General features: G+C 40.1%; 4 protein-coding genes and 1 non-coding gene across 16 annotated transcripts in view; 4 read left to right on the top strand and 1 right to left on the bottom strand.

Annotated features, from left to right (window-relative positions):
• Nucleotides 1-445: 445 nt before the first annotated feature.
• Nucleotides 446-3839, top strand: rplp0 (ribosomal protein, large, P0). Its single transcript, XM_040158449.1, has 8 exons — nt 446-561; nt 858-965; nt 1132-1307; nt 1565-1652; nt 2584-2730; nt 2910-3095; nt 3190-3330; nt 3610-3839. The coding sequence occupies exons 2-8, from the start codon at nt 912-914 to the stop codon at nt 3766-3768; spliced, it is 951 nt and encodes a 316-aa protein (XP_040014383.1). The 5' UTR covers nt 446-561; nt 858-911; the 3' UTR covers nt 3769-3839.
• Nucleotides 2345-2474, top strand: LOC120783516. Its single transcript, XR_005706350.1, has one exon. It is a non-coding gene; the product is annotated as a small nucleolar RNA SNORA63 (small nucleolar RNA).
• A 728-nt stretch (nt 3840-4567) lies between the features above and the next one.
• Nucleotides 4568-6672, top strand: golga7 (golgin A7). Its single transcript, XM_040158632.1, has 6 exons — nt 4568-4657; nt 5145-5267; nt 5351-5503; nt 5629-5730; nt 5995-6053; nt 6375-6672. Exons 1-5 carry the CDS (start codon nt 4649-4651, stop codon nt 6040-6042), a joined length of 435 nt encoding a protein of 144 aa, XP_040014566.1. The 5' UTR covers nt 4568-4648; the 3' UTR covers nt 6043-6053; nt 6375-6672.
• A 1885-nt stretch (nt 6673-8557) lies between these two features.
• On the top strand, nt 8558-15365 carry r3hcc1 (R3H domain and coiled-coil containing 1). Of its 10 annotated transcripts, none has more exons than XM_040158624.1 (9): nt 8558-8647; nt 8988-9148; nt 9657-9794; nt 10160-10742; nt 10959-11134; nt 11431-11501; nt 11598-11693; nt 11830-11973; nt 13945-15364. In XM_040158624.1, exons 2-8 carry the CDS (start codon nt 9105-9107, stop codon nt 11937-11939), a joined length of 1218 nt encoding a protein of 405 aa, XP_040014558.1. In that variant the 5' UTR covers nt 8558-8647; nt 8988-9104; the 3' UTR covers nt 11940-11973; nt 13945-15364. The 10 variants fall into 10 exon arrangements, with proteins under 10 accessions (XP_040014558.1, XP_040014565.1, XP_040014564.1 ...); XM_040158631.1 differs by having other exon boundaries at nt 8581-8703; nt 9687-9794; nt 13945-15365; XM_040158630.1 differs by having other exon boundaries at nt 8581-8703; nt 9684-9794; nt 13945-15365.
• The window catches only part of LOC120807015 (lysyl oxidase homolog 2A-like), a 26081-nt gene continuing 12101 nt past the window's right edge, over nt 12203-26182 (bottom strand). The window contains exons 3-13 of one of the 3 annotated variants that reach the window (XM_040158620.1): nt 24938-25146; nt 22904-23120; nt 21730-21913; nt 20954-21105; nt 20700-20867; nt 17794-17959; nt 17327-17567; nt 16788-16903; nt 16391-16527; nt 15899-16010; nt 12203-13576 (exon numbers count right to left, since the gene is read on the bottom strand). In XM_040158620.1, coding sequence (XP_040014554.1) covers nt 13506-13576; nt 15899-16010; nt 16391-16527; nt 16788-16903; nt 17327-17567; nt 17794-17959; nt 20700-20867; nt 20954-21105; nt 21730-21913; nt 22904-23120; nt 24938-25146 — 1773 coding nt within the window. In that variant the 3' untranslated portion in view covers nt 12203-13505. The remainder of the gene's footprint in view (nt 13577-15898; nt 16011-16390; nt 16528-16787; nt 16904-17326; nt 17568-17793; nt 17960-20699; nt 20868-20953; nt 21106-21729; nt 21914-22903; nt 23121-24937; nt 25147-26182) is intronic. The other 2 variants (XM_040158618.1, XM_040158619.1) reach the window with 2 other exon arrangements.

The following is a 26182-nucleotide window of genomic DNA, read 5'->3' as shown; positions in this document are numbered from 1 at the left end:
ACTCCTTACTCCTGCTCCTGTTAGCCCTGATCCTTTCATTTCTTCCATCATGACCTTTCTGTCTGCAACACATTTCCTGCAATCAATACCTACACGCTCTACAGTTTCCGATACCTGGCAATGATCACAACAACCAGTTGGATGCTTTTAAGTTTACCGCACTTCTGTCTCGTTTTGTCCATTTTGTGTCTACTGCTTTAGTTTTGCATTCACTTAATCTTCCTTGAGAAACAATAGTTGAGGGTATTGTTTATAACTGGGGTAAAGGTTTGTTTCTGTACAGCAGTGTAAATATGTATGTACAAAATATGTCATGTAAATACTATGTAAATATGTAAAATTCATTATGAGTTTTGAGAGTAAAAGAGAAAAAAAAAGGCGCTGGTTGTAGTGAGTTTCTTTTTATTGGTGTGTGGCAACCAACAGGCGTGATTGACACTGAGTACGTCCAATAGTTGTGAAGCTGTCGCCCATAACTCCACAGTGATTGGTCAGCTACTTAGTATATATTCTTCTTGCGCCCTTCTTCTTCCTCTTTCTTTCACGCGACCCTTGTGCGCGGTAAGGAATCGCTCTCGCTGTTTTATTAAACGGAAAAGACTAACATTTAGTGAAATTACCTTATTTATATTTTTTGAATTAGTGAGACAAACATCTACTGTAAATATGTATGTATTTTGTGTTCAGTAAAAGTACCGGGATGCGACTTGACTAAGTGCGGCCTGTTAAAATATTGCCACCCTATGATTAGCAGGCTAACGTTAGCAGTCGACCACATGTCATGTTGTACTATGCCGATTGTATCGTTTGTTGTTCACGTTTTAAAATGCGATTACTAACGTTTTCATTCTCTCTAGGTTCTACCTTGTCTTTAAACCAGCTGCTAAGCGATCCTTGGAAGCACTGCAAAGATGCCCAGGGAAGACAGGGCCACGTGGAAGTCCAACTATTTTATGAAAATCATCGTAAGTATGATTTGACATACACGAGTATTTAATCACGCACAGTCCAATCTTCACTTGTATTTTTATACTGTCTCTCGATATATATCTATATATGTAAATATAAAGTATCAATTAGTAGTTTTTTTGAGTTGAGATTTGTCTGACATACTGTGCGCTCGTTTTGTAGCAACTTCTGGATGACTATCCCAAATGCTTCATTGTGGGGGCAGACAATGTGGGCTCCAAGCAGATGCAGACCATCCGTTTGTCCCTCCGTGGCAAGGCTGTGGTGCTGATGGGTAAAAACACCATGATGCGCAAAGCCATCCGTGGCCACCTGGAGAACAATCCGGCCCTGGAGAAGTGAGTTTATTGCCCCCCTCCACTTTTGCTACCCTGAACCATCAGTTTTTATATGGCAGGATAAGTTACAGTGCAGCTTGTGTGGTGCTGTGTTGTCGTTCCCCCTGCAAACAGTAATCTGTCTCCAGCTATCCCTGTCTGTCTAAATCACTTCCGGCAGCTAGGGACGCAAGGTCTCAGACACTTTATGACCTTTTTGTCTTTGTAGAAATGATGGTCTGGCTGCATAATTAACAGCTGATCCCACGATTTGACAGGCTCCTGCCCCACATTAAAGGAAATGTGGGCTTTGTCTTCACCAAGGAGGATTTGGCTGAGGTCAGGGACATGCTGCTGGCCAACAAGGTAAGAGACCTAACAAGAAACCTGGTTACAACTTCCTGGCACAGACTGACTACCACTTAGTCTAGTACATTTAGTTGTAGACCACATACAACTATTGGCCCTAGATTTCAGGGGGTTTTTTAAGCATTGGGGTTTTTTGGGTACACTTAGCTAAATAGAATGCTGTTTAATTGTATTGCATTACAACACAAGTTGTGGAACCCTGTCTGCTCTTACTGATACAAATGGAGTGGAAAATATTCAAAACACCCCTCAAGTAATATAATCAACACCACTACAACCTCTAGAATGACCATGAATTTGAGTTAGCACTTCTCTGAAACTGAAATGAAACCTTCATGAAAGTAGGAAGGCTGTTGTACTGACTGCATTAGTTTTAGCAAAAGTGTACCTACAAACAGCCATCAAACAGTAGATTCAAGCATTTAAAATGCTAATTGCTGTTCTGGATGACAGACCCAAAATGGCAAGTGGAGCCTTAAACTTTTTGTTTGACAATCAGTGTTATACCCAAACATCAAACAAAATGACAAACCTTGAAACATGATTCATGTTAACTTGAAACATTTAGACTTCATGTCATACAGCAGTTAGTGGTAGCAAATGGCTTTTTAAGGTAGAAAATGTGACATGCAGATCCTATCAGCAACACATTAGGAGGAACCTGGTTGAAACAGATATTCACTGTCAACATGCAGGATAAGTTACAATGCAGCTTGTGCAGTACTGTATTGTCGTTCCCCCTGCAAACAGTAACCTGTTTCCTCGCTATCCCTGTCTGTCAGCACCCCTTGACTGCCAGGGACGTAAGGTTTCAGACAGTGACTCGAAACTTGTCAAACCTCAAAACTATGGTCAAACCTACCCCTTAAAAACTAGAATTCAGCCCTAGCAAAGTAGCATACTAAACTGTTCATTCTCAATACTCTAGGTACCTGCAGCTGCCCGTGCTGGAGCCATCGCCCCGTGTGATGTGACGGTGCCTGCCCAGAACACTGGTCTGGGTCCCGAGAAGACCTCTTTCTTCCAGGCTCTGGGTATCACCACCAAGATCTCCAGGGGAACCATTGAAATCTTGGTAAGTGAAAACCAGTATACTGCTGTTGGAATTTGTTTGCTTTACATGTAGGAATAGTTGCCTCATGTTATATAAAAGCTAATACCGCAGACTTACTGAAAGAAACACATGGAAGTTAAACCAAACAGAATGTTAATCAACATGATTGCATCAGTAACTAAGCAACATCTCTCTCCCAGAGTGACGTCAATCTGATCAGGACTGGCGACAAGGTTGGTGCCAGCGAGGCCACGCTGCTCAACATGCTGAACATCTCGCCCTTCTCCTTTGGACTCATCATCCAGCAGGTGTATGACAATGGCAGTGTTTACAGTCCTGAGGTGCTCGACATCACAGAGGCTTCCCTGCATGCCAGGTTTTTGGAGGTGAGATGCAGTGCCTTTTTTTTCTTTTAGTCATGTTTGTTTGAGATGTTGGTTGTGGCTGTTTAATTAACTATATAACGCGCTATTTCTTTAGGGTGTGAGGAACATCGCTAGCGTGTGTCTGGAGATTGGCTACCCCACCTTGGCATCTGTCCCCCACTCCATCATTAATGGCTACAAGAGAGTCCTGGCTGTCGCTGTGGAGACAGACTACTCCTTCCCCCTGGCAGACAAGGTATGATGCATTTCACATTAAACCAGGATATTATGCTATTAGTTTACCTGCAGATAGGTTTCAGTGTAGCCTGTGAAAGTGCAGGATTGTTGAGCACCCTGCTAAGAGCAACATGTTTGATTTACATCCCTGTCTCTTGGTTTCTGGTCAGACAGCTTTCAAGGAGTCAAAGTGTTGTCCTAGAGTGCCTTAAGGCTGCCTTTTTTAATTATTTTTTTTAATGACCTGAAACAGCTTGGTGTAGATGGAAAACTAATGTTATACCCTTTGTCATCACAGGTCAAAGCCTTCCTGGCTGATCCATCTGCTTTTGCTGCTGTCGCAGCACCTGCAGCAGCTGCTGAAACTGCTGCAGCTCCAGCTGCTGCTGCTAAGGAGGTGGTTAAGGAAGAGTCTGAGGAATCTGACGACGACATGGGCTTCGGTCTGTTCGACTAATACAAATACAGTGAACGGAACCAAATTTGAGTCAAACACCACCGTGATTCAATAAAAAAAATCTAAATCCATGTTCCTTGTGTGAATTCTCTCTTGCATTGAACCGGCAGGTACACATGGTTAAGCTGCAATTGCGTGTTGAGCTCTTGTGGTCACTGATTTATTGGGTGAAAACCATAAAAGGAGTCAAGTACTTGGTAAATTTGTTTTGGACAAGGTCAAATATTTTTATTCAATTGACAACTGATTCAAAGTTACTTGAGAATGGGTGGGTACAGGAAGGGATTAACCATGTTACTGGAAATTGTTAGGTATTGGTTCCTTTTTTCATTCTTTTTTTTTTTCCTCTCGAATTTCGACAAAAACACCACACACTCTTCCTGTTTTGGCGTGTCACCCTTCAGAATAAAGATGCTAGCTGAGTAGTAGGCATATTGCCAATTTTACTTCACTAGAAGGGATGAGGACTTCAGTATACTTTTGCTACATGACGGTATCTGCACTCTAGAAAAAGGTGCATAATATGAAAACATAACAAATTACTAAACCAATGCCAATTTACATATACATACATAGGCTGATAAATATTGTCTCTAATCTACCTTTTTTTTTTTTTTTTTTTTTCTAAATTCTGCAAGACTTTTGCAACATTTAAATCATAGTACATTTAAGGAGTACTAATTTAAACATATTGGAGTAGCATTAAAACCTCAGTTCAATATTCAATATGAACATGTCAATTTTTTTTTTTTTTGCATTTCAATTCATCAATATCGCTGAGCCAAAGGCACTTTTATTGTGAAAACAGTAGGCCGGAAGTCGTAGTGGGCTGGTGGAGCTGGAGCATAGACGCGGAGCTGCTCCAGGGGAAGCGTCCACTATGGCTGAGGTAAAGCATTATGGGGAATTTATTCATAAAAGACTGACTTGTATTTGGATGTCTACATCGTTTTACGCGTTTACCGTGATTTGTTGATTTGGGTGTGGATAAAAGCTACAATTGCCGTACTTTACAGCGGCGTTGATGGGTCAGCAAACGTAAGCTAACGTGTTATTAGCTGTCGCTAGCTAACGTTACCCCATATTATAAGCGGAACGTAGTATTTCATATTTTATAATTTCCTGCAGTGTCAGCATCACATAGGTGGTAACTGTCATTGCATTAGAATGATATGAGGAAAGAAAGTAGATGTGGTAGCCAGTAGATTAATGACGTTAGCTTATGTAAGTTATAAGTAAAAGATATTAGTATGAGCGTCTTGAGTTCCCGTAGAGTCTAAGTGTAAGGTAGCTTTACAGTAGGAGCCCCTGTTCCAGCCTTTTAGACGGATACTCTTCAAGAAAGAAAGACGGATAAATTTTGATTCTTTGCCCAGACCCACAGCTTACAGGACCTCCAGCAGCCAGCTGTCTCCTCCAAGGTGTTTATCCAGAGAGACTACAGCTCGGGAACCATCTGCAAGTTCCAGACCAAGTTCCCCTCTGAACTTGAGTCAAGGGTATGCACAGTGTTTACATGGATGTTATCATTGTTCACTCAGTATTTAAAGATTATGCCTTTAAACTGTCTGTGTGGTTTCAGCTCGATAAGCAGCAGTTTGAGGAGACCATCCAGACTTTAAACAACCTGTATGCAGAGGCAGAAAAACTAGGAGGGAAGTCTTACCTGGAGGGCTGCCTGGCTTGTCTAACTGCTTATACAATCTTCCTCTGTATGGAGACACACTATGAAAAGGTAAAATTGCTGCAGTGTTATGTTGTGTATATTATCAGCTCATATTTTTTTTCCATGGTGGGTTGGAAAGATCTAAATATCACTGTATATCTTACGATTGTGTGTATCTGTCTCTGCCTGTACAGGTGTTAAAGAAGATTGCCAGGTACATTAAGGACCAGAATGAGAAGATATATGCTCCCAGGGGCTTGCTGCTGACTGACCCCATAGAGAGAGGCCTCAGAGTTGTATCCTTTACCTGGCTAATGTCAGATACATTTCATTCAGGGTATTCTTGGAAAAGTTTAAAGTACGCCTAATTTTACACAACAGTTCCAAACAAACTAGTGTCTACTCAGCCCCTAAAGGTACAGTAACTCAAGAATTTAGGCTGTGAATCTAAACATTGTCTGGTGCAACCTTGTGTACACTAAGAAAAACAGATGGCTGTTAGTTATATAGGAAAATGTGCATGTAGCACTGTGTAATTTCCTTAGCTTGCTATCTTCCAGGTTGAAATCACCATCTTTGAAGACAGAAGTATTGGATCCGGCAGATAAAGAATCTTGCGGTATGTTGTCACTCAGCTGTATCTTTAATGAAGAGCCAGCTTCACTGGGCAAATCTTGGGAGCTCCAATATGAGATTCTTGCTCTTAAAATGAGAAATCTGAATTTCAGGATTGGATTTCCCCAAAAAGTCAGGCTAAAAGCTGTTTGTTTGTTTTTTATCTGTAGTAAAACTGATTTTTGACAACCGTTGAATTCCATAATTTGATCGTGACTACAATTTACTTACCAGGATGCTTTAACAACACAGAAAACTTTGTTGGCTTTAACCTTTGTTTATTCTCTAACAGATTTTTCCATTTTCTTTTTTATTCTTTGTATAGACTGATGACTCTGTCCAGATACTCTTCATCTGTCTGGCAGCACATATTCAGATATCTGCTTCACCTGAATGGATGTATATATATTTTGATCTGATTCTTTCCTCCGTTATTTATAAGTACTCTGCTGTCTGCATATCGTTATGTTTGTTAATGTATTTTAATGTCTTTTTATACATAAGGCGATGTACAGTCCAGACTGTCAGTATTTCGACAGTGACACATTTTTTTTGCTCTTCAAGCTCTGTTCTTCAGGACATTCCATTTGAAATAAAATAATGGATACTACATTAAAGTGCCGAGTCTCAGCATTAATTTGAGTAGGTTTACATCAACATAGAAAGAACTGTGTGGGAGATACAGCCCTTTTAACACATATTGCAAGGGTTCAAAAGTTGTTCTCTAAATGTTTCTTGGGAAGCTGTATGTTGTTTCAACGTTAGTTCATGCTAAAAAGAGCTCACATGGCAACAAGAGCACGGGTGAATGCAGACATATACAGGGGTATTCTGTGTGCCAAATACATCAAAACGTATAGGCCATTTCACCATTCAGCAGGGCAGCGATCGTAAACATACGGCCAAAGCAACCGAAGAGCTTCTCAGGGTGAAGAGGTGGAATATCCTCGACTGGCCGAGTCATCACCTGATCTCAACCTGATTGAGCTGCATTCCACTTTCTGAAGCACCAGACTAGGGGTAGAGAGAAACCCACAACAAGTGAGAGCTGAAGGTGGCTGCAGTGGACGCTCTGGGAGAAAGGATTTTCCACAAAATATTAAGTATGATGATTTTGATTGACTTGACTCCAATTACTTTTGCAGCCCTAAACTTTGGGCACTATGTGTTTAAGGGGCAATATCTCCCATACAGTTCTCTCTATACTGACATAAACTTACTCAAATTAAAGTTGAGACTTGGCACTTTAATGTACTATCTATTATTTTATTTCAAATTGAAAGTGCTGCTGCACAGAGCCTGAAGAAAAATGTGTAATTGTCCAAAAATGTACGGTTTGGACTGTATAAATCATGTCCTAGTTGATCAAGACTGGTCGTTGTGAATAGTGCGACTGTGTTAAGTGCCACTTTTCGATGGTGGAAATCATGAGTGATTTGACTTGTGTATTGTTTTGCAAATGATATAAAGTCAAATAGTATGTCGTTGCTGAGAGCTGTCATAGAAAAAGGTTGGGGCTGAGTTGTTGGCACAGTCAGTAAACAGTATTTCTGTTATGGGTTGGCCTCCAAATTATTAACATGCTGGTTGTAGCCTTTGTTAAGGCAAAGTTTTTCTTGCATGAATGTGACTTTTTGGGGGGAAATCTTGTCTTGTGAAACACACACATTGGAAGCTCTGTACTGGAGATTTTTGTTACTTGGAAGATGGAGCATGTTTACCGTTAATAAGTCTATCACAAAAAAATAATGCGACTGAGTACATTTTAAGAAATGTCTGTCTCTGCCCTGTCATAGTTCAACTGCACTAAATCTCCAAAATCATATCCAACAGTCCTGTTACATGTTTCTCCTAAGATTCCCTATCTATATTATATTGCGAATGTCATCCCCTTTTTCATTATCACCAAACACCACAGGAACCTTAAGCACTCTGTACTCCCCACATGGTTGATGTTTGATACAGCCAGTCTACTTTTCTTACAAATATTGTTCTGTTTTGTGTAAATAAAATGTCTTTTCCTGAAATCTGTAGCGCTCCTTGTGTTTGAGCTTGTTTCAAATATCAGAGTACATATGCAGTGCTGGAAAGTAACTAACGCGTTTCCTCAAATACTGTACTTTAGTATAATTTGTGGTACTTTACTTGAGTGTTTCTATCTTCTCTTATTTTGTACCTCCACTCCACTACATTTAGCAGGGAAATACTGTACTTTTTACTTCACTACATTCACTTGTCAACTCTAGTTACTTTTCAGATTCTGATAAATAATACAAAATAAAATCAACCAATAAGAAAAGACTGATTTTGACTATTGATACTGAAGTTTGAAAATCTGAGTGTGCTTTAAGAATATTTCAACCATGTTTCAATGCAAATTTTACTTTTGGTACATTGAGTATCTTTCGATGCTAATACTTCTGTACTTTTATGTAAGAGTATTTTCGTTTTTTACAGTCTTGTTTGGCTAGATTTTTTCTTTTATTATGAAAAAGTCAGACCGGATATCTCGATGACTAAAAACAAGAAAACCTCAGCTTCCGGAAGCTAAACAATGCTAGCTAGCTACTGAGCCGCTGCTGCCTGTGACCAACTGCTGTCAGCATCTCACTAAAACAAACCCAGGTCAAAAATATTATACTTAAACCACAGCGGTAAGCCCACTCAAATTGCTACAAGCATTGACTAACGTCTGGTAGGCTGACAGTTACAGCAAGAACGTTAACGTTACCTAAAGTCAGCTAGTTTTATTTTGAGTTTTTAATACGTAGTTCAGGTGATGAAAACAATATAACTAGATAGCTTTCTACTCTACTTAGCTTTTAACTTACGTAGGTATTGCTGTTCTGTCTAACCTTTCTAACCATTGTTGCTAGCTAAAGTTGCCGGTCAGAGAGAATTTGCATTTGGCTTAAGTTGAATTGTTTTGACGTTACAGAAAGTTAACTTTCACCACACGGTCAACAGGACCCATCCTCCTCTTTCCACCCTGGCGTTTCCCTGTTTCGATGGCATTTATCTCCCTAAGCAAGAAAATGAATTCGTGCATCATGTCATGGATGAGCTGGAAACATACCAACAGAAGAGCAACCGCAAGAGGTAAGGCTGCGATCGTTAGGAAAACACACGGTAGAACTGGCCGGCTGTGTTATTTGTACCTTTTGGTCACGTGAGTAACTGTTTTCACCTCAGTTATAGTTATTAAGTGATCACACAAGAGGATTTTTATTTTTAAGAACTCACCATTTACATCTTCCTCATCATCACGCTGAAGTCGCACAATCACAAATATCTGGGAATTTTAGTTAGACCGTCTTTTCTCTAAACGTCATGGGAAATAACTGGCACTGCTGTTAGGAATGGGTTTCTTTACTGGAGTAAAGCATGTTTTCTCTTGAGGACAGGAAAACCATTGTGCATTCTGCTGTACTCAGCAGAAGAGATCATGGTCCCAGTGAGACCACCTGATTTAAAAAAAAAAAAAGAAGCTCATATACGATTACATGAAGGCCTCAATGCCGGCTTTATGTTATTGAAAATGAAGTTGCTTTTATACCGCCAAAAGACTGTCCATCTCTGTCGTCATGCTCTCTGTGTCCCTCTCCAGTGTGCTCCTGTTCCCCTGTCTACCCAGCAGACTGCGATACCTGATTCACAAGACCATAGAAGACCTGCCAGAGCTCACCACCTTCTCAATAGGAGAAAGCTGGTGTCGCAGGGTGGTGGTCTGCCACTCTGAGCTCAGGTACTGAACATAGTTAAGTAAATCATGCACAGCGCTGTCCAAACTCTCATCTAAATGTGAGTCGTTTGTCCTATGCATTTTAAAAATAGAGTGAAACTGACTTCTTCTGATCAGGTGTGATGACACTTAATACATACAATCATGACATCTTGGAGTTAAAGATTCAGTTTATCAGTTGTGTTTTAAACACATTTTCTAATAAGACTGAAAGAAATCACAGCTAGTTTCTCTGGTGCAGGATACAAGAGCAGCAAGACTGGTCATTAAAGCTGAACTGGAATGAGGAAATGTGTAACAAAGTAATTAATGTCAAATTCAAGGTAGGGTTTTAATACAACGTGGGTTTATTTGTTGGTTTTCTGTAGTGGTGAGATCGAGGAAGACAGTGACTTGGAGAGCAACAACAGCTTGTGTGAAGAGCCTCTAAGAAGTAGGAAAGAGATGGATGGCTTTGCTAAGCCGAAATCTTCAATCCCATCTCGAAGCCGAGGACCTAAGAGGCCGGACAAACCACTTTACATGCCCCGAGCAGCTCGGGAGAGACTGTCCGTGCAAAATGTACAAGGACCCACTGCATACAAAGAGTTACTAAATCCAGCCTCTAGTAGCTGTAGCTGCATCAGCAGTTCATCTGACTCTTGTTCCTGTTCTAAAACTACAGAAAACACTAAGCCCTCATCAACATCCAGACAGGAATCACTCTCCAGTGTAGCGGACGGTATCCTCAACCGTATAGCAGACAGTTCAGTGCATTGTCTTCAGGAACAGAAACAACAGTTGGTGCTGAGGCTCCATGAAGCCGAGCCCCTTGTCTGGGACCAGACTGTGTCCTGCTTCACTGACATGACTCTGGAGGAGGACGTGAAAGACAAAGAAGACCTTGCTAGTGTGCCATACAGTGTCCTGACAGAAGACATAAGCACAGACACAGATAATGTAACTGAAGAGGTAAGTTAACACACACTTGATTTTCTAGATGTGATTATTTTTCTATTATTTCTGTAATTTTCTACATATACAATACCTATATTATTATTATTATTATGATCTCTTATTTTGGGGGTATTTTCCAGTGCTTGGTATTTAAGTGTTTTTGTACTTAATGTTCTCTTTCATGTTGAGGCCACATTAACACAACCAGCTATTTTGTGTTTGCCCTATCAGATCAAGGCACATCTGAAAGAGACAGTGTCTTTTTCCATTGAGCACGTCCACAATGACTACTCTATTTATGAGAATGTGTGCATCAGCCCGGATGAGTTTCGTCACGTGATCGAGATCTATGACTTCCCGTCTGTGTTCAAAACAGATGACCTCCTGGACGCTTTCACGGAATACAGGTGTGAGCAGAGCATTACGATCCTAAACCTCTTCACAGCTCAGGTTGTCTTCATAGCGATTGTCTAATAGCTAAGGAGTCCACTTAATTAATTTAAGTTTACTCAGTCTTTAGCAAGAGAAACGTGTTTTTCTTCTGTATTTACTCGGCAACACAATGGTTTCATTGAGACTGGAGGGAAAAACATCCTCATTGTATTAGTGTATGTCCAACATAATTAAATAAAAACCATCTCAGTCGATCTAGCAAATAAAAATCGAGATTTACTAAAAAACACTGCTCTCCTGTTTGTCTCAGTGATGGTGGAATGAAGATCAAGTGGGTGGACAACACACATGCCCTGGGGGTTTTTTCCAGTGAGTCAGCAGGTATGAGCCCCCTCCGGTGGGTTTGAGGTTAACAGCTAATGTATATATGACTGAAGATGTACTAACATGTAGCACTGTTTACTGTGTCACACGCAGCACTCCATGCCCTCTCCATCTGCCACCCACTGCTGAAGGCACGGGCATTAGCCGAAGGGAGTAAAAAAGCCAAAGGCAAGGCCATTAGACGAGCAGGTAGGAGAGCTACTTCTTTGACCTTAAGCAATAATATTTTCACCTTCTGTAGTACCCTATATTTAGTCTGGGAATTAGTTTTGGTTGCAATAATGGATGATATGCATCAGATTGTTGTTTCTTTGATGGCCTCCAGAGTTTATCCAGCCAGTGAAGGAACGTCCCAGGACAGACTGTGCTGTTGCCAGGCGGATGGTGACCAGAGCCTTGGGGCTGCAGGGACGAGGCAGAGTGCAGCGGTACTGAAGAGAAGTGCTTACACTGTCAGCATGATATACAGGTGAACAGACTAATGAAAGCAACTGGTTTTAGGCATTATAGGCCTGAACTGTGGGGTTGATTGAGGAGTTGTTGAAAATGAATTCCTTTTTTGTGACATGAAACTCTGACATGAAAGCCTTTGTGCCACTGTGGCAGTGCTTTTCTTGTTGTATGCAGGGAAAAATTAAACTCAACTTTTGGCAGCACGTGTAAAACCATTAACTGCAGAATATATAGTACTTTTATGTCATATTACTTCTGTGTCTCTTCACTTTTGTCCTGGGTTCCTTTGAACATTCTAAAAAAAAAGGTTCATCATATTAATTGGTATCTGCTTTTATCATATTTATTTTAAACAATTTAATGCTTTTCCACATTCACCCATGCATACAAAATAAAAACAGTCAGGCAAAAACTAACAATGACCCTTATAAAAGAGGGGTCATTGAATTCTCTACGATAAAAAAACAAAACAAAAAAACAAAAACAAATTTACAAAACAATGAAGAGGCATTTTCATAGTCCCTGATGGTAATAATTTAACAAAACTGAGAAATAAGCTGAGGGGGTGTGCAATTCATGAAGATGAAAATGTGTGTCTACTGTAACGACCAAAAAAAAAAAATCAATAAATAAAACACTTTCAAAAGTGACCTCAAGTATGTGGAACACAAAATCCTGGTAGCAAAAAGCACTTTCCCTCTCAGCTTCATTTTGTTTTAAATTTATGACTGAAAATCTTCAAAGATTGTCAGAAATACTGCAGGAACAAAATCCAAGCAACTGTTGGCATAAATAAATCTACTATATTTGGCACTGGGTGGCTTTGACAGAAAATGTAAAAATAAATCCGACTTTTGCTTAAATACAGTTCTGTATACAGGAGTTATTTGTCTTGTCAGTTGTGTTGTTGCCATAGATTGTGGCTTGTTGTGCTGCACTAATCATCATACTCATGTACTGTATTTGTTTTTAGGTTCTAGTTAAGGCCTTTGACTATCCAATACTGTGGAAGCAAATTTGATTTATATACCTGTCTTTCAATTCAACCTCTTTGGGGAACAAACATACAGTGCAACAATCTGTCCACTTGGAGCACCAGATTCAGGCTTTCTTCATTCACCCTAAGCAAGCTAAAAATAAAGGTGAATGTCTCACCTGAGGGCTTTTTCATTTGAGGGTTTCCCCAAATGCTTGAAACTTTGGCTTGGAAGGCAACTGTTGGCACAGTTAATTTAATAAATTATTTGGCTACAATCCTCCCTGACATCTCTCCCAATAAGTGCCAGGTAAAAACCAACATTTCACTGACAACAAAGGCAAGAGACACTAAGGGATTAGCACATTTTTGTACAGCTGAATGTGATTAAAAAATGTAATAAGCAAGCAGGTCTTTTTCCCATTGAATCATTGTCCATTGTACCAGTTGAACTCTGAGCTCAACATCAATCCAGCTCCAAGGAAGCAAAACAGTACAGCCCCCTCTAGTGGTTGTCAAATATTTATATTCGCTTCCCTAATGTCCGTCCATCTGTGTTGTCCATCTCGGGTCTACCTGTGTGAAAGCTGGTTGGTCACCAGTCCAGGGAACGTTTCCTCCATTTCTGAACTCAGTGAGCCACCTGTGAGGTCAGACAGGGAGAGGATGATGAAGAGCAATACTATATAACATAATGCAAATCAAATGTTGAAGCTCCTGGTCAAACAAATCTAAACCTAAAATGCTACCATTCTTTTTGATGTAATTAAAATTGCACCATTCGAACAAGCCATTCTGACATGACCTACCTACTCTCTGATTTGAAGTGACCAAGAGATGGCACAACTAGGAAAACATTTAATTTACGATTTGTTGACAGTGAAGTGCTCTCAAAATGATGGAAATTTTTGGCTAAAAAAAGTATCAACTTTTGGAAAAGGTTTATTTTGTGCCATGTTATGATATGATAACTTTTAAAATATCATCTGAAAGTTTTTGTATTTTCTACAGAGAGGTCCAGCAGAGGTCTGCCTCTCCACAGTGGCCACAATCCCCTAACTGATCATCAAGAGTATGACTACCGTCCACCAGTGTTTGCCTGCTTCACGGCCCCACGTTACCAACATCTGCCCTGCTCAAGTGTCCTTGAGCGATACACTGAATCACCACCAGCCTCAAAGTTGTTGTTCTGTAGCTCAACCTGACCCCTGACCTTTGGACATTACTATTGTGGTTCCTGTTGTTCACCTGTAGGATCGCTAATAATAGGACAATGATACATCTGTATTAAAGAAACCATGAAGTACTAAGCATTCCGATGCCAAAAGTGATTTCAGATAAATCAAAGGGCACTGGAGAAAACTGGAGAAGCTCTCCTGCTTGTTCTGATTTGATTGCATGTCGCCTTGAAACTAAAGTGCGTTTCGAGGTTGTTTTAATATGCAGGCAGGGTGTTTTTCGTTTCCTCCTTGCCCAGGTGATCCAGGATGTGTTGCATAATTCAATGTAAGTAGTACTTGTTTTATAACTTCATGTCGAATTGCTCCACAGATTCATTCTCAGGATTTGGTTAAAGGAAGATATTACATTGTGCGCTGTAGTTACAGCCAGATTTTTATATGGAGTGCAAAACTCCCAACAGACCAATGTATCGTAGAACCATTAACCGAAGCAGATCTTTTAAAACACAATAATTACTGTTTTCAAAAGCCAGCATTTAAGAGAGACATGGTTACAAAGAAAAACACATAACAAGCAGTGTTATACTGGGCTTGATATTTATTTTCTAATGTTTTAGTTCATTTTAAAACTTTGTTTTATTTTTTGTAAACAAGTTGAAAGATGCTCAGTTGTTTTTAATATTTAATTTATTCCTCTAGATAGCAAAAAACTACCTAGGATTGTTGGCTCAGAGGCAAAGTGTTCAAGTTGTTTCTCACTCCACGTTACAGAAAACTACAAGATTTCAGACGTTTTCAATCAACTAAAGTTTGAGCATTGGAAACTTGAATGTCCAGCCCTTTCTACATGTTACTGTATCAATATTTTTATGTCATTTTGTCATTGACTTAACATCAATCTTCTGTAACGGGGTGTACAACATGCCAATAAGAGAGAACTGTATATGTAAAGGAAGAGGAGTGTTCTATTTTTTGTCAAAGTGAAATGGGCTGTTTCCTTGAAATGATCTTTTGTGCCTGATTTCAGTTTGACGGGACTCTTTCTATGGTATGTCTATGCATTACCATGACAGTTACCTGTAGATTTAAACTCATCTACAGTGTTGTGTAATTTCAGGGAAAAGAGGACCTGATTGTAGCATTAAATTCAGAAAAATTCCATGAAAATATGAAAAATATTAAATGGTTTTTAACTTGATAGGTTGTACAAAAATGTTTCAGTGTTGTAAAATTTTAAATAAAACATACATTCACCAAGCACTTTATTAGGAACACCTGTACACCTGCTTATTCATGCAGTTATCCAATCAGCCAATCATGTGGCAGCAGCATGTTGGATAAAATCATACAGATACTGGTCAGGAGCTTCAGTTAATGTTGACATCAAACATCAGTTCAGTGAACAGAAACATCTTATTGATGGGAGGTCAGAGGACAATGACCAGACTGGTTGGGGCTGACAGAGAGACTACAGTAACATTGGATTTAAAATGAAACAGTGTTAAATGTGAATTACCGATACTTCATGAGGATGTTTACCTCTAAACCAGATGATATTTAATACTTGGTTTCAAATCCTTTGCAGTCAAGTAAGTTAAAAAACCCCAAGACTAAATAGTGCATAACATTATATATTTCATTTTAAGCTGAGTTTTTTCCCATTATGAAAACAGTTATAATGCAGCCCTAATTTTTCACTGAACTTGATGTTTTACGATTGTAGTTACTATGATTTGAACCCAAATGCGGAGGAGATTATGATTCTCATAAGATAGAGGTCTCACCTATACGACAGTTGTATGTCCATATCCGTTGTCCATCGTACCGGGAGCGGCACTTCATAACATTGTTGGTGAAATCTGATTCTGCGACCTCATAGTTTGGGTTTATCACAACCTGATAGATAGAAAAGAAAAAAACAATGTTAAATATGTCAAAGCAAAATATTTCCCCTTTACACATTTATACACCATTAATAAGTCATTTTTAAGAACTGTGCTGCTGAAGACCGAATAATACAGGTTTAGTGATTGCCATCGCCGCAACCTTGAGATTGTAAATTTAGTTTCTGCGGCAGCTACAGTGTCCATCTGCCAATTCCGTGTCCTTCAACAACCCCTGCTCACTTGCTTTGAGTCTGAATAAGAGTTTACTTCGGTTGAATGCCAAACAAAAGCAGAGGCTGTTTGGGCTATAAGCCTACACTGGCCAGGGATGAGATCATTTTTCCAGCAGCAGATGTATCATACCATATCCACCATGGCTAACAGACTAACCTGGAAGATGTAGTCTCCGGGCTTCACGTCTGTGATATCGATCCACTGACAATCAATGTCATGCCTGTAGGTATCCCAGCAGCCAACCGTGATTCCTTGTGCGCCGAAGTTTGCACATTCGTACCTTTTCTGGATACCTGTCAGCATGCCATACAGAGCGGTTTTCATTTTTGTATTAGGACCTGGCTTTGTTCACAAAGTTTCATCCAATCAAACATTCAACAACATAGTCTATCATTAGCAAAATCATTCATATTCTGATATTAGAAATTTAACTATGGTTTTACTGTATTATATTCTTAAGAAAGTAAATTGTTAAACCAGAACTCAGCATAATTCTACACAAAGTGGCAGTATGTAATAAAATGGAAAAGGAAAGGAAGGTGTGTGTATTTACCCTCGTCACAGTGGCTGTCCTCCAGACAGAAGCTGGCTTTGTGTCCCTCTGCCACTCTAGTGCCATTCAGACTCAGCAAGTCATAGTGGGTGAAAACCTCCATACTATGGTAATGTCTAGGAATGACAATGGCCAAAAAAGAAAAAAAAAAAATAGACATTGAAACATCCATACCTATTTTTCGCTACCCAACAATAACATACATGCTCTTATCCATGACCCACTCCAAACAGCATTTAAAGCAGGAGTACAGGGGGAAATTGCCAACAGGATATGGGCATTTTCAGGACAGTTAGATGTTGGTAATTAATTATCTATTGTGTTAAAATGTAAAAAATAATGTTTCCTTAAAAGATAACTTATAGATTCATTTCACATGATTTTTCCAGTTTCAAAATACATTATTCAACATTTTTCTGCCCCCCCCCCAAAAAAGTTTCATTACACTTTTGCATGTAGCATTAGCATTAACAACATTTACACCCGTGTAATCATTTGAGAATAACAAATCAGTCTCACCTGTTAGTCTTAAGTCTCACCTGTGACATTCATGCCAAATCCAGGAGTGGTGTGCCGCCCGCGGCCTGAAATCTGACTGGCCGTTGTTGTGGATTTGGGAGGAGAAGCGGAGAAGGCGGCGGTAAGAGCTGAGGTCGGTTTGGTCGGCGGTGCTGGAAAGGCAGTTCTCCTCCTGGGCACACTGAAGCATTTGCATGGGCCTGTCCTCCAGGTAGGTGGTCTGCTCTACAACTTGAGCGTTGAGGACCAGGTCTGGGGCCGCTGGGAGGGAGAGAGCAACAAGGAACTGGTTTTGAAAAAACAGTTTTACAAAGTTTATATCAAACAGTGACCATACAGTGTTTTCTACATAGTTGAATTCACTTTTAGAACATTTTTTCCTAGTTCATTAGTGTGTTTAGCCCATAAAATGTACCTTTTGTAGTTTAACTCTTAAAATATGTACAATTCTAAATGTGTACAAAATTTGTATTCTACAGTTTCTTACTCTGAGTACATGAGACCCCAGCAGCGAAGCGTCCACCTTCTTTGGCACACTGGACGTGTTTCCCATGATGTAGACACTGTTCCAGAGTCAGCTCGGTTCCTGAACATCTCACTCCACTCATCACCACCGCATCGGCTGAGGAATCCCCTTGCCAGTACCATGTTTCCTGACAGAAGAGCAGCACAGAAAAGACAGAAGAAGTCGTTCAGCTGAATGATAAAAAAAGAAATTCCGAAGACTTCAAGTCCTAGTTGTTGTGACTTAAAAGAATAGTTGGTAGTATGAAGCTGGAGACAGCAGCTGGTTGCCTTAGCTTAGCTCAACACAAACACTAGAAACTGGTGGAAACAACTAGCCTGGCTCTGTCCAACAGTAACAAAATCCACAAACCACACACCTCTCAAGCTCGCTAACAAAAACATCTCATTTGTTCACTCTGTTCAAAAACTAAAGTGTAACCTGGCTCTAGTTGGTGCCTCTCGTGTTGTATCATGATACATGGGTGAGATTTTGTTACCTTGAGACGGAGCCAAGGTAGCTGTTGCCCCCCTGTCTACAGTCTTTGTGCTAAGCTATGTTAACTTTCTGCCGCCTGTAGCTTCATTTTTAGTATAGAGACTTGAGAGTGATTAATCTACTATCTATCTAACTCCTGGCAAAAAAGCAAGTAAGGGAATTCTCGACAATTTCAAACTACTTCTTTAAATTTGAGTTGAGTTTAAGTTTCAAGCTCACAGCTCTGTAACATAGTTTCATCTATTTATGCTCGTGTCAGCTGGAATCAAGCAAATGAAGACTGTGCTGCTTAAACTGCTTAAAATTTGTGTTGGATGCTTTTGAGCCAAACATTTCGATGTTTCTCTTGTATTTATTTTGCAGACACGTTATCCCTCTTGTCCCAGAAGGAAAATCCAATCAAAGGGTATATCAGACATCACACACACACACAGCAAGGGGTGCTCTAATCTTCTCACAGTCCTGACTCATCCTTATTACAGCAACCTTTCGCACACCACAGAGATGCCTTCTGTAAAAGACGCTCATACTTTCCGTCATCTTTCATGAGAAAGAAATGGAGCTGACGGATATGGATGTGGGAGTACTTGCTGGTGGGTTGAGGAGAGGGGCAGGCATACAGCAGTATAGTTTAAGATCTGTGTCATTTGTTCCATCTGGTGGTGTGATTTGTCTGGAGAAGCATTTACTCAAACAGGAAAGAGTCTCTGGAGAAACTGATTCCCAGCTCTGCTATGATAACATAGAGCAGACATGTATTACTCCTACACCTGCTGTTAACATGGCAACTTACTTTATGTGGTGACAAAAAAAAAACAACTTGTAATCACAAGTAGACACTTTGTTTCAGACGCTGCATCAGAGAAGCATAAGGTTGAAATGTACTGGACTAGAGGATGAGTTCTCAGTGACCACAAACACATGGTGACATGTTTGCGTGTTGCTCCATTTGAAGTGCATTGCACTTACTTGTCCCAAACACAGCTTAGTGAGATAAACTGCCTCGGCCAGACCCAGTCCACGTTCCACTTATAAAACCCCCTGCTGTTACCATCCCCACGATTCTTGCATATTTTCCAGTACTACGTAATCTTAAGCCGCAAAGGCCACACTGGTTTCTGCCTTAAAATAGAAAAATATAGGGGACACAAGGGGGATCTTTACCTTTACTAGCCTCTCACCTCATGATATAAAGGGAGCACAGGGGTTTCCTTTAAAAAGCAAGAGGGAAACGTAAGCAGGACAAGACTGTGACGCTGTCAAGTCATGCCATGGGATTTACTGTTGGAGAGTCCACTAAACTTCAAACGAGAAGTCAAGACTTTCCCCATCACTCCCGCTGAGAAGCTGAACGCTCATTTATGTCGTAGGTTTAACGTGCCTGACCAGCTCCGTGTGCTGTTTGCGTGTTTTTGATGTTCCTAAGCAGGCGCCATCTTTATTTTGCCCTCTGGGATCAATAAAGCTCAAGCTTGTCGGAGCGACGGTTAATGGCATCCACTGACACACACGCAGACATTTTAACGGGCAGTTCTGCCGGACTGATTTCATCTCGGCTATATTACACATGTTGTAACTTTCATATCGTCTCCTGCACTCTCAAATTCAAGTCCATCTCAAAGAATCTAATAACACAGGTTTACTTTGTAAGCTACAAGTGAGCCCAACTTTGTTACGGTGGCGCTATAATGTGAGGAAAAGGAAAGCTGAAAAAGCGGGGCATGAGCAGTGCCTGAGGTGCAAACTGTATTTGTGTGAGTGTTTTTCTTTCCATTTCACCAATTTAACCTGGTCAATAAGATAGATGTACTTCTACTTTACATTGATTTGAGATTGCACAGAACCATATAATGATAATGTGGATGCAATCTCAAGACAAAGTAACATTCTACAAAAAAATTAAGGAGCCATGGTGGAGTACATTGATATGCTTTTAAATGGAACTTTACCTGAGATTAATTTGTTAAATGGGAATAATGCCATATACTGATGATAAACGTACATAGTTTATCATGAGTTTACTATGTTTATCACTACTGTCCATGCCATCCTGCTGTTGTTAAAAACTCTTCAGGAGTTTGTGCAGGGCCTGAATCATTTCACAGTGGCCAATCCCACACATACAGTATGTGGCGGGATGTGGTTTTCCTTCTAAATAAAACTAACACAGCCACATATTGGAGTTACTTACTGCTAATAAATAAATAAACCAGATTGATACCACAAATTATGAAGGGTCCAGTTCGGAGTGCCAGTGTTGTGTCAGAGCAGAAGCTACACCCCAAACCATCTCCTTTATGCTGAAAACATGTGCAGTAAAGATAAGCTCATTTTAAAAATGATTTGATGGAACTGGGCATGGAGGGAAGCATTTATTCCAGAGGCCTTACCTGGAAAGCGTGGCTGGCAAAGCCCAAGCCCAGCTGTCTGCACACTACCGTGGCCTCCACGGTCCCCCAGGTGTCACTGCACACTGTGCCCCACACCAGAGATCCGTTCTTCTCTGCCAGGACCTCAACGCGGCCCTCGTAGGGGTTACGGCCACCATTTAACCGAAGCTGAGAACAGACATAGAAAGAGCTGTCTTGCAGTGCCAGACAAATAAAATCTGTTTTTGATTTATATGGTAGATGGAGTTACTCACTCTATTGTGGAAACCCATGGCAGGAACATTACACCTGACAGCTGCATCTTCCTCGTGGCCGCAGCCCACAGAGTCACGGTTGAAGTGGCACTCAGTGAGTGACTTTTCAAACCCAGAGCACTCAACCTCATTCATGTGGACTGGCCCGATCCCTATAGGGAAACAAACCCAACAGGCACATAGAATATTGTCATTCTGTTGAAACAAGATTAAACAAGCTGGAGTATTCACCATGTCCATAACGGAACACAACATAATCTCACAATAAGGGTCATCTATTTCCATAACTGGAAAGAAAAAATTTGATCTTTGGTTTAAACAGTCACTTTCAGAAACACAAGGCTGTACAGCCCGTCCTTCCTGTCAAAAGACAGATTTAAGATTTAATGCTGTTCCCTAGAATTACAGTGCAAAGGAAAGTCAGCTATGTCAAATGAAAATGAAACACTTGAGGCCTGTATAAAAAAAAACTCTCTCTCTCTCTTTTTTTTTTTAAGTTTAAAAAAGTCATGTGAGTGTAGCAGAGTTTCCAGTGTGCAGTTTCTGAGTGGTCAGGGATGTCTCTAGTGATTGAGACAGACTAGCATAAAAATTATATTATAAATGAATTTATTAAGTAAATATGCATCTAAATGATGATTTGTAAGACTCCCCACTCCCCCCAAAAATGTTTATTATTATTATTACTATTATTATTATTTTATTCCAACTCCATATCAGTGTACCATCATGAACAGCAGAACCATGTTACAGAGTGACTAATCTGTAGATCCTACCTTGGCCCAGTCGGGCGCCAGTCAGGGCCTCTTTGGCGCTACCAAATCCCAGCTCACGACACACCACAGTGGCAGCTCGAATGTTCCAGTTGTCGTCGCACACTGTACCCCACTCGCCGTTCTTCAACACTTCTACTCGCCCCTCGCCTATCATAGCTCCGCCTTTTAGACGCACCAAGGGTTGCTACGGAAACAGTACACCAAAAACTAAAATTAGGGGAAATGTTCAAAAGAACAGTCTTGATGATAATAACAATGATTATTGTTAAAATCTACAGAAGTTGAAGAAGTTTGAATTAAAGTGATTTATTTACTTTAGTTATACTGGATTATATGCTATATACTATATTGGATTACTATTGTTCCTTGTTTTCCAGTCTACAGAAACACTAGTGGTCCCCTTGGTAACAACTAAACAAATTCACAATAAACACCAAGAGGGGATGCTGAGGATTTGATCGTATAGTTAACAGATGCTCAGCAATCATCCACTCAAATGTTTCCAGATGCTTGACTACAGCGCCACTTGATTAATAAACAGGAAATGTTGTAATCCAGACGTGGACTAGAGGCAAGAATTGATAAGATAGTGTACTTGTATCATGTACTTCCTAGACTGATTGGACATTTCATTTCTTTCTTTTAAAATTAATGATAAATCAACAGAGTCTAATTCGGAACAATCACAAGCATTTGCAATATGTCTAGTTTCAATGAAAGAGACTAATATCAGCTGTGTGGTACCATAAACTGACTTAATGAAATGTCAAGGGGTCTGTTGATATTTTTCACTTTACAGTTAGGTAAACTCTGGGGGCAACCCTGTTGCAGTTTGAATTGCATTGGGATAGATGGACTTAGTTCCAGGAGGCTCAGAAAATGAGCTGAGACCATCTTGGACTCAGGGATTAAATGCTCTCTGGGAATCATCTGATTGTAATGGTTACAAACGAATACATTTTAATTCATTGATCCCTTTAATAAAATTTGGCCTCTGCACCTGGCCCATCTTAAAAAAAAATAGATCACTGGGTACAATGCAGCAACAAGAAACTAAACCAACTTGAAGCCAGTTTCCGGTTCAAGACTATTGGCAGGATTCAGAATGCTTCCTCTCATACCCAAGACCTTCTTTCTTGCAGTGACGGTGCTGACCACGTATGATCTGACCTACCTCCACCCTGTAGGCCTTCCTGAAGCCAATGCTGACGCTGGGAGCAAAGGCGCGTCCAGGCACACAGCTGACCACTACAGGCATGCCCTGTCTGCAGGTGCTGTTGCCCTTCAGCTGTATCTCCCGGCCCAGTTTACAATCAGACAAGTTGGCCTCGTTGCCAGTGCAGTTGACAGAGAAACCCCAGTAGTTCTTCTTACGACGCTTGGCCAGCAATCTGAGGGCGAAATAAAATGAGGGCCACAGGCAACATATAGTTATTTACTGTAACATATAGTTTATACGGTGGTATATTTTTTGTTAGTTTACATAACCACCAATCACTTTAGAAAGCATGACAACATTTTTCCAACCTTTCATAGGTATCAGTTTCATGCCAAAGCCTGCACAGTTGAATCTTACTTCAGAGACACAATCCATCACAGTCAATATTTAGTCAGTCTTTGTTATTTTTCTTATTTCATCGTTGCATGGTAATGCTGTTGGAAAGAATGTTTTGAAAGAATCTGACATCAAACACTTAATCATCAACCACTGAGCTGCACTGCACTCTTGAGATTCATGTCAGTCAAGAAGAGCTGCTGACAATGATGACATAGCATCACTACGAGGGATTTTCTGTATCAATTAAGTTTATGAAATTCACAGGAATGAAAAACACCTTCAGTGATCTAAGAAAACAGCGGTTTGGTTTGTAAAACAGTCGGCAGTAGTTTAAGTTCTTTTAGGAATAGCATTCATCTGCATTACCTTACAGTGTTGCTAATGTCCTGTACAAGAGCACACAAAATATTTTATTGTTCTTTCTCACACTTCACTAAAGTATTGAGGAGCTGTTTTATGAGATTTACTTATTTTGTTTGAAGAATTCAACAGTGCCCATCCTATACTGAGAAGCACAATGGAGATATTGTTGTGGGAATAACTTAACATTCCCATGACCCCATACTTGAATGGAAGTCATCAACCTGAGTCCAAGATTCACTGATGGACCCAACAACACTGGACCTTGAAGCAGGTCCGAGCCTTGGAAGAGGCAGACCGTGTAATGAAACCAGCGTGAGCTACATTTATAGCCTTTCAGTTCTTACAGCTTATCCAGATGCTGTAAACAAAATTAAGCTCCCAGTCGGTTTGAATACAAGAACAATTTGTGGTCCGTGAAATCTGATGAAACGCCAAATTTGACTGATAGTTTTTAATTTCGCCAGGCGCGATTGGTGAATAGAACTGTCTTGTTGTTGTTGTTCCAGATAAATGACAGATTGAATGTGATCTTTCACCTCTGTAAAACGGTGTGCCATGTGAGCAGCATCACATTAAAACCAAACAAGCTTTGAGATTTGCTCATGTGATTATTTTCTCATGTGTAGTGAGCATCTGCTTTGTTTTGAACTTCATTTTCCATTTTAGCAGATATAAATTATTAGACACAAAGTGTTCTCGGAAGTAGCTGGCTTTGCGTTAGGCTTGTGACTTTAACGAATGGCAGCACCATTCATGCTCAGAGGGAATCGTAGCCAAAAGAGCCACTGTTTCACAGTGTTTTGCACTCAGTTGTTTCCCAGCAAGGCCCATCCTTCATCCTCTAAGACTTCCTAAGGCGGTGTTTGGCTTCTTGTCAAGAATTTCCAGGCCCAAGTCTGTTTAATCTCAGTGTGGAAAATGGATGAAGGGTTGACTGATGACTAGTATAAACAAACTTGGGTTATGTAACGTTTCCTAACATTGGCCTGGTATGGTATAACATTACTATATATACTAAGATCTAAAAAGCACGCAGAGGAAATGCAGTGTTTTTAACACATAAAGGTGTTGGTGTTGTAAAGGAATGTGTGGTGTACCTCAAATGATAACAAGCTTTTTACATGAGTGTGAAATTAAAAGGATTCTCTACTATATTCCCATAACCTAAGCTGCAATTAACTCAGCTAAAAGCAAAACGTTTAAGTTAGACTTTAACTCGTGAAGACTTTGATTATATCTAATTGGCTTTACTTAAACTCTGCTGCTGGCCCCAGCACCATTACTCACTTGTAGGGTCGGCTATTGAAGCGTTGCTCTCCGGGGAAGCCGTACATGCCACAGATGACCCTGGTGTTCATCTCTGTCCACTCCTCGTTACAGATCTGTCTCCACTTGCCTCCGTCTTTCACCTCCAAAAAGCCCTCAGTGATGGGAACCTTTTTCCTCTGAGAATAAGTGGCCCTGATCCTCACATCCTCCACCTGCACTGTCAAACCCTTAGACACAGAACAGAGGAAATGTTTGATCACTGCCCTCGATAGTACAGATAATGTACTATCGAGAGAGAACTGGAGAGAACTGTGCTACACATAGACTGTTCAGCAGGATACGACACTTAGTCACTTATTTCTTTTAGAGTCACTTTTACTGTCATTCATTACATATCTAAAGTGATACATTTGATGAGAATCCTTTTTTTCTTGCTACAAATCAAACAAATGGAGTCCCTATAAAGCCTAAGGTTGAAATTTTTGTTTGTGAAATATTGGCATTCCCTTTTCACGTATCATGTTCCAATGGAGTCTTTTTCTTTAATTCCCTCTAAATGATGTTTCCATGAACTTGCAGAGCTACATTACTTAAACTTACTGAATTCTATCTTGAAGTTTCCGTAAACTATACTGACATAGAGTCACTGCTTTATAAATATGGCAGTATATAATTAGTCAGGTGACCATAATCTCAAATGAACTGCCACAGTTCTAAAAGACAAGTATACAGTTTCTAGGATTTAGCCGGTTCCATTTATGCTCTTCACGTGTACTGTTTCACTTGATATATTGTAAATACTATAAAAAAGGAAGTTCGCATTCTGAGCAAATAAAGGAGTGTGCACAGTTTGCACATGTGCTTGAAAATACAAGAAGTCAAGTTAATAAATCTGAAGATTAAATCTTTGTTTAAACTTGTTGAGTTTTGGCGAGAGGCCCTAGCTGGTCGGATGAATGTCTGGAATTCTTCCTTTCCTTTTGCTGCGTCTTTAGAGTTTAGAGTGGAGCTCTAGGGAGCTGGTGGACAGCATACATCACAGCAGAGATCTATCAAAACCACCTAACAGTGTTTTGCCAGCATTGTCATTATTTTCACTGTTGCAACAGTGAGCCAAGAAGCTGAAATGAACCAGTAGGGCACAAAAGTAGAAACACTAGTCTTTTCCATAAGGGGAGTGTGGAGGGAATCTAAGCTCAATGTCTCTTGAAAGACTTCTCACCTTGCAATCTTGTATTTCATGCATGATAAGAAAACAGAAAG

Source organism: Xiphias gladius, chromosome 21 (genome assembly GCF_016859285.1).
Source record: "Xiphias gladius isolate SHS-SW01 ecotype Sanya breed wild chromosome 21, ASM1685928v1, whole genome shotgun sequence".
Lineage (NCBI taxonomy): Eukaryota > Metazoa > Chordata > Actinopteri > Istiophoriformes > Xiphiidae > Xiphias > Xiphias gladius.
This window is presented reverse-complemented; position numbering and strand designations above follow the sequence as displayed.

Bases quoted from the DNA above. Each gene is read 5' to 3' on its own strand.
- rplp0 (XM_040158449.1), top strand. From the start codon at position 912: ATGCCCAGGGAAGACAGGGCCACGTGGAAGTCCAACTATTTTATGAAA. The intron at 1,653-2,583 runs GTAAGAGACCTA...TCAATACTCTAG, and splicing joins ACATGCTGCTGGCCAACAAG to GTACCTGCAGCTGCCCGTGC. The intron at 3,096-3,189 runs GTGAGATGCAGT...CTATTTCTTTAG, and splicing joins TGCATGCCAGGTTTTTGGAG to GGTGTGAGGAACATCGCTAG.
- golga7 (XM_040158632.1), top strand. The intron at 5,268-5,350 runs GTATGCACAGTG...GTGTGGTTTCAG, and splicing joins CCTCTGAACTTGAGTCAAGG to CTCGATAAGCAGCAGTTTGA. The intron at 5,504-5,628 runs GTAAAATTGCTG...CTGCCTGTACAG, and splicing joins TGGAGACACACTATGAAAAG to GTGTTAAAGAAGATTGCCAG.
- r3hcc1 (XM_040158624.1), top strand. From the start codon at position 9,105: ATGGATGAGCTGGAAACATACCAACAGAAGAGCAACCGCAAGAG. The intron at 9,149-9,656 runs GTAAGGCTGCGA...GTCCCTCTCCAG, and splicing joins CAGAAGAGCAACCGCAAGAG to TGTGCTCCTGTTCCCCTGTC. The intron at 10,743-10,958 runs GTAAGTTAACAC...TTGCCCTATCAG, and splicing joins CAGATAATGTAACTGAAGAG to ATCAAGGCACATCTGAAAGA.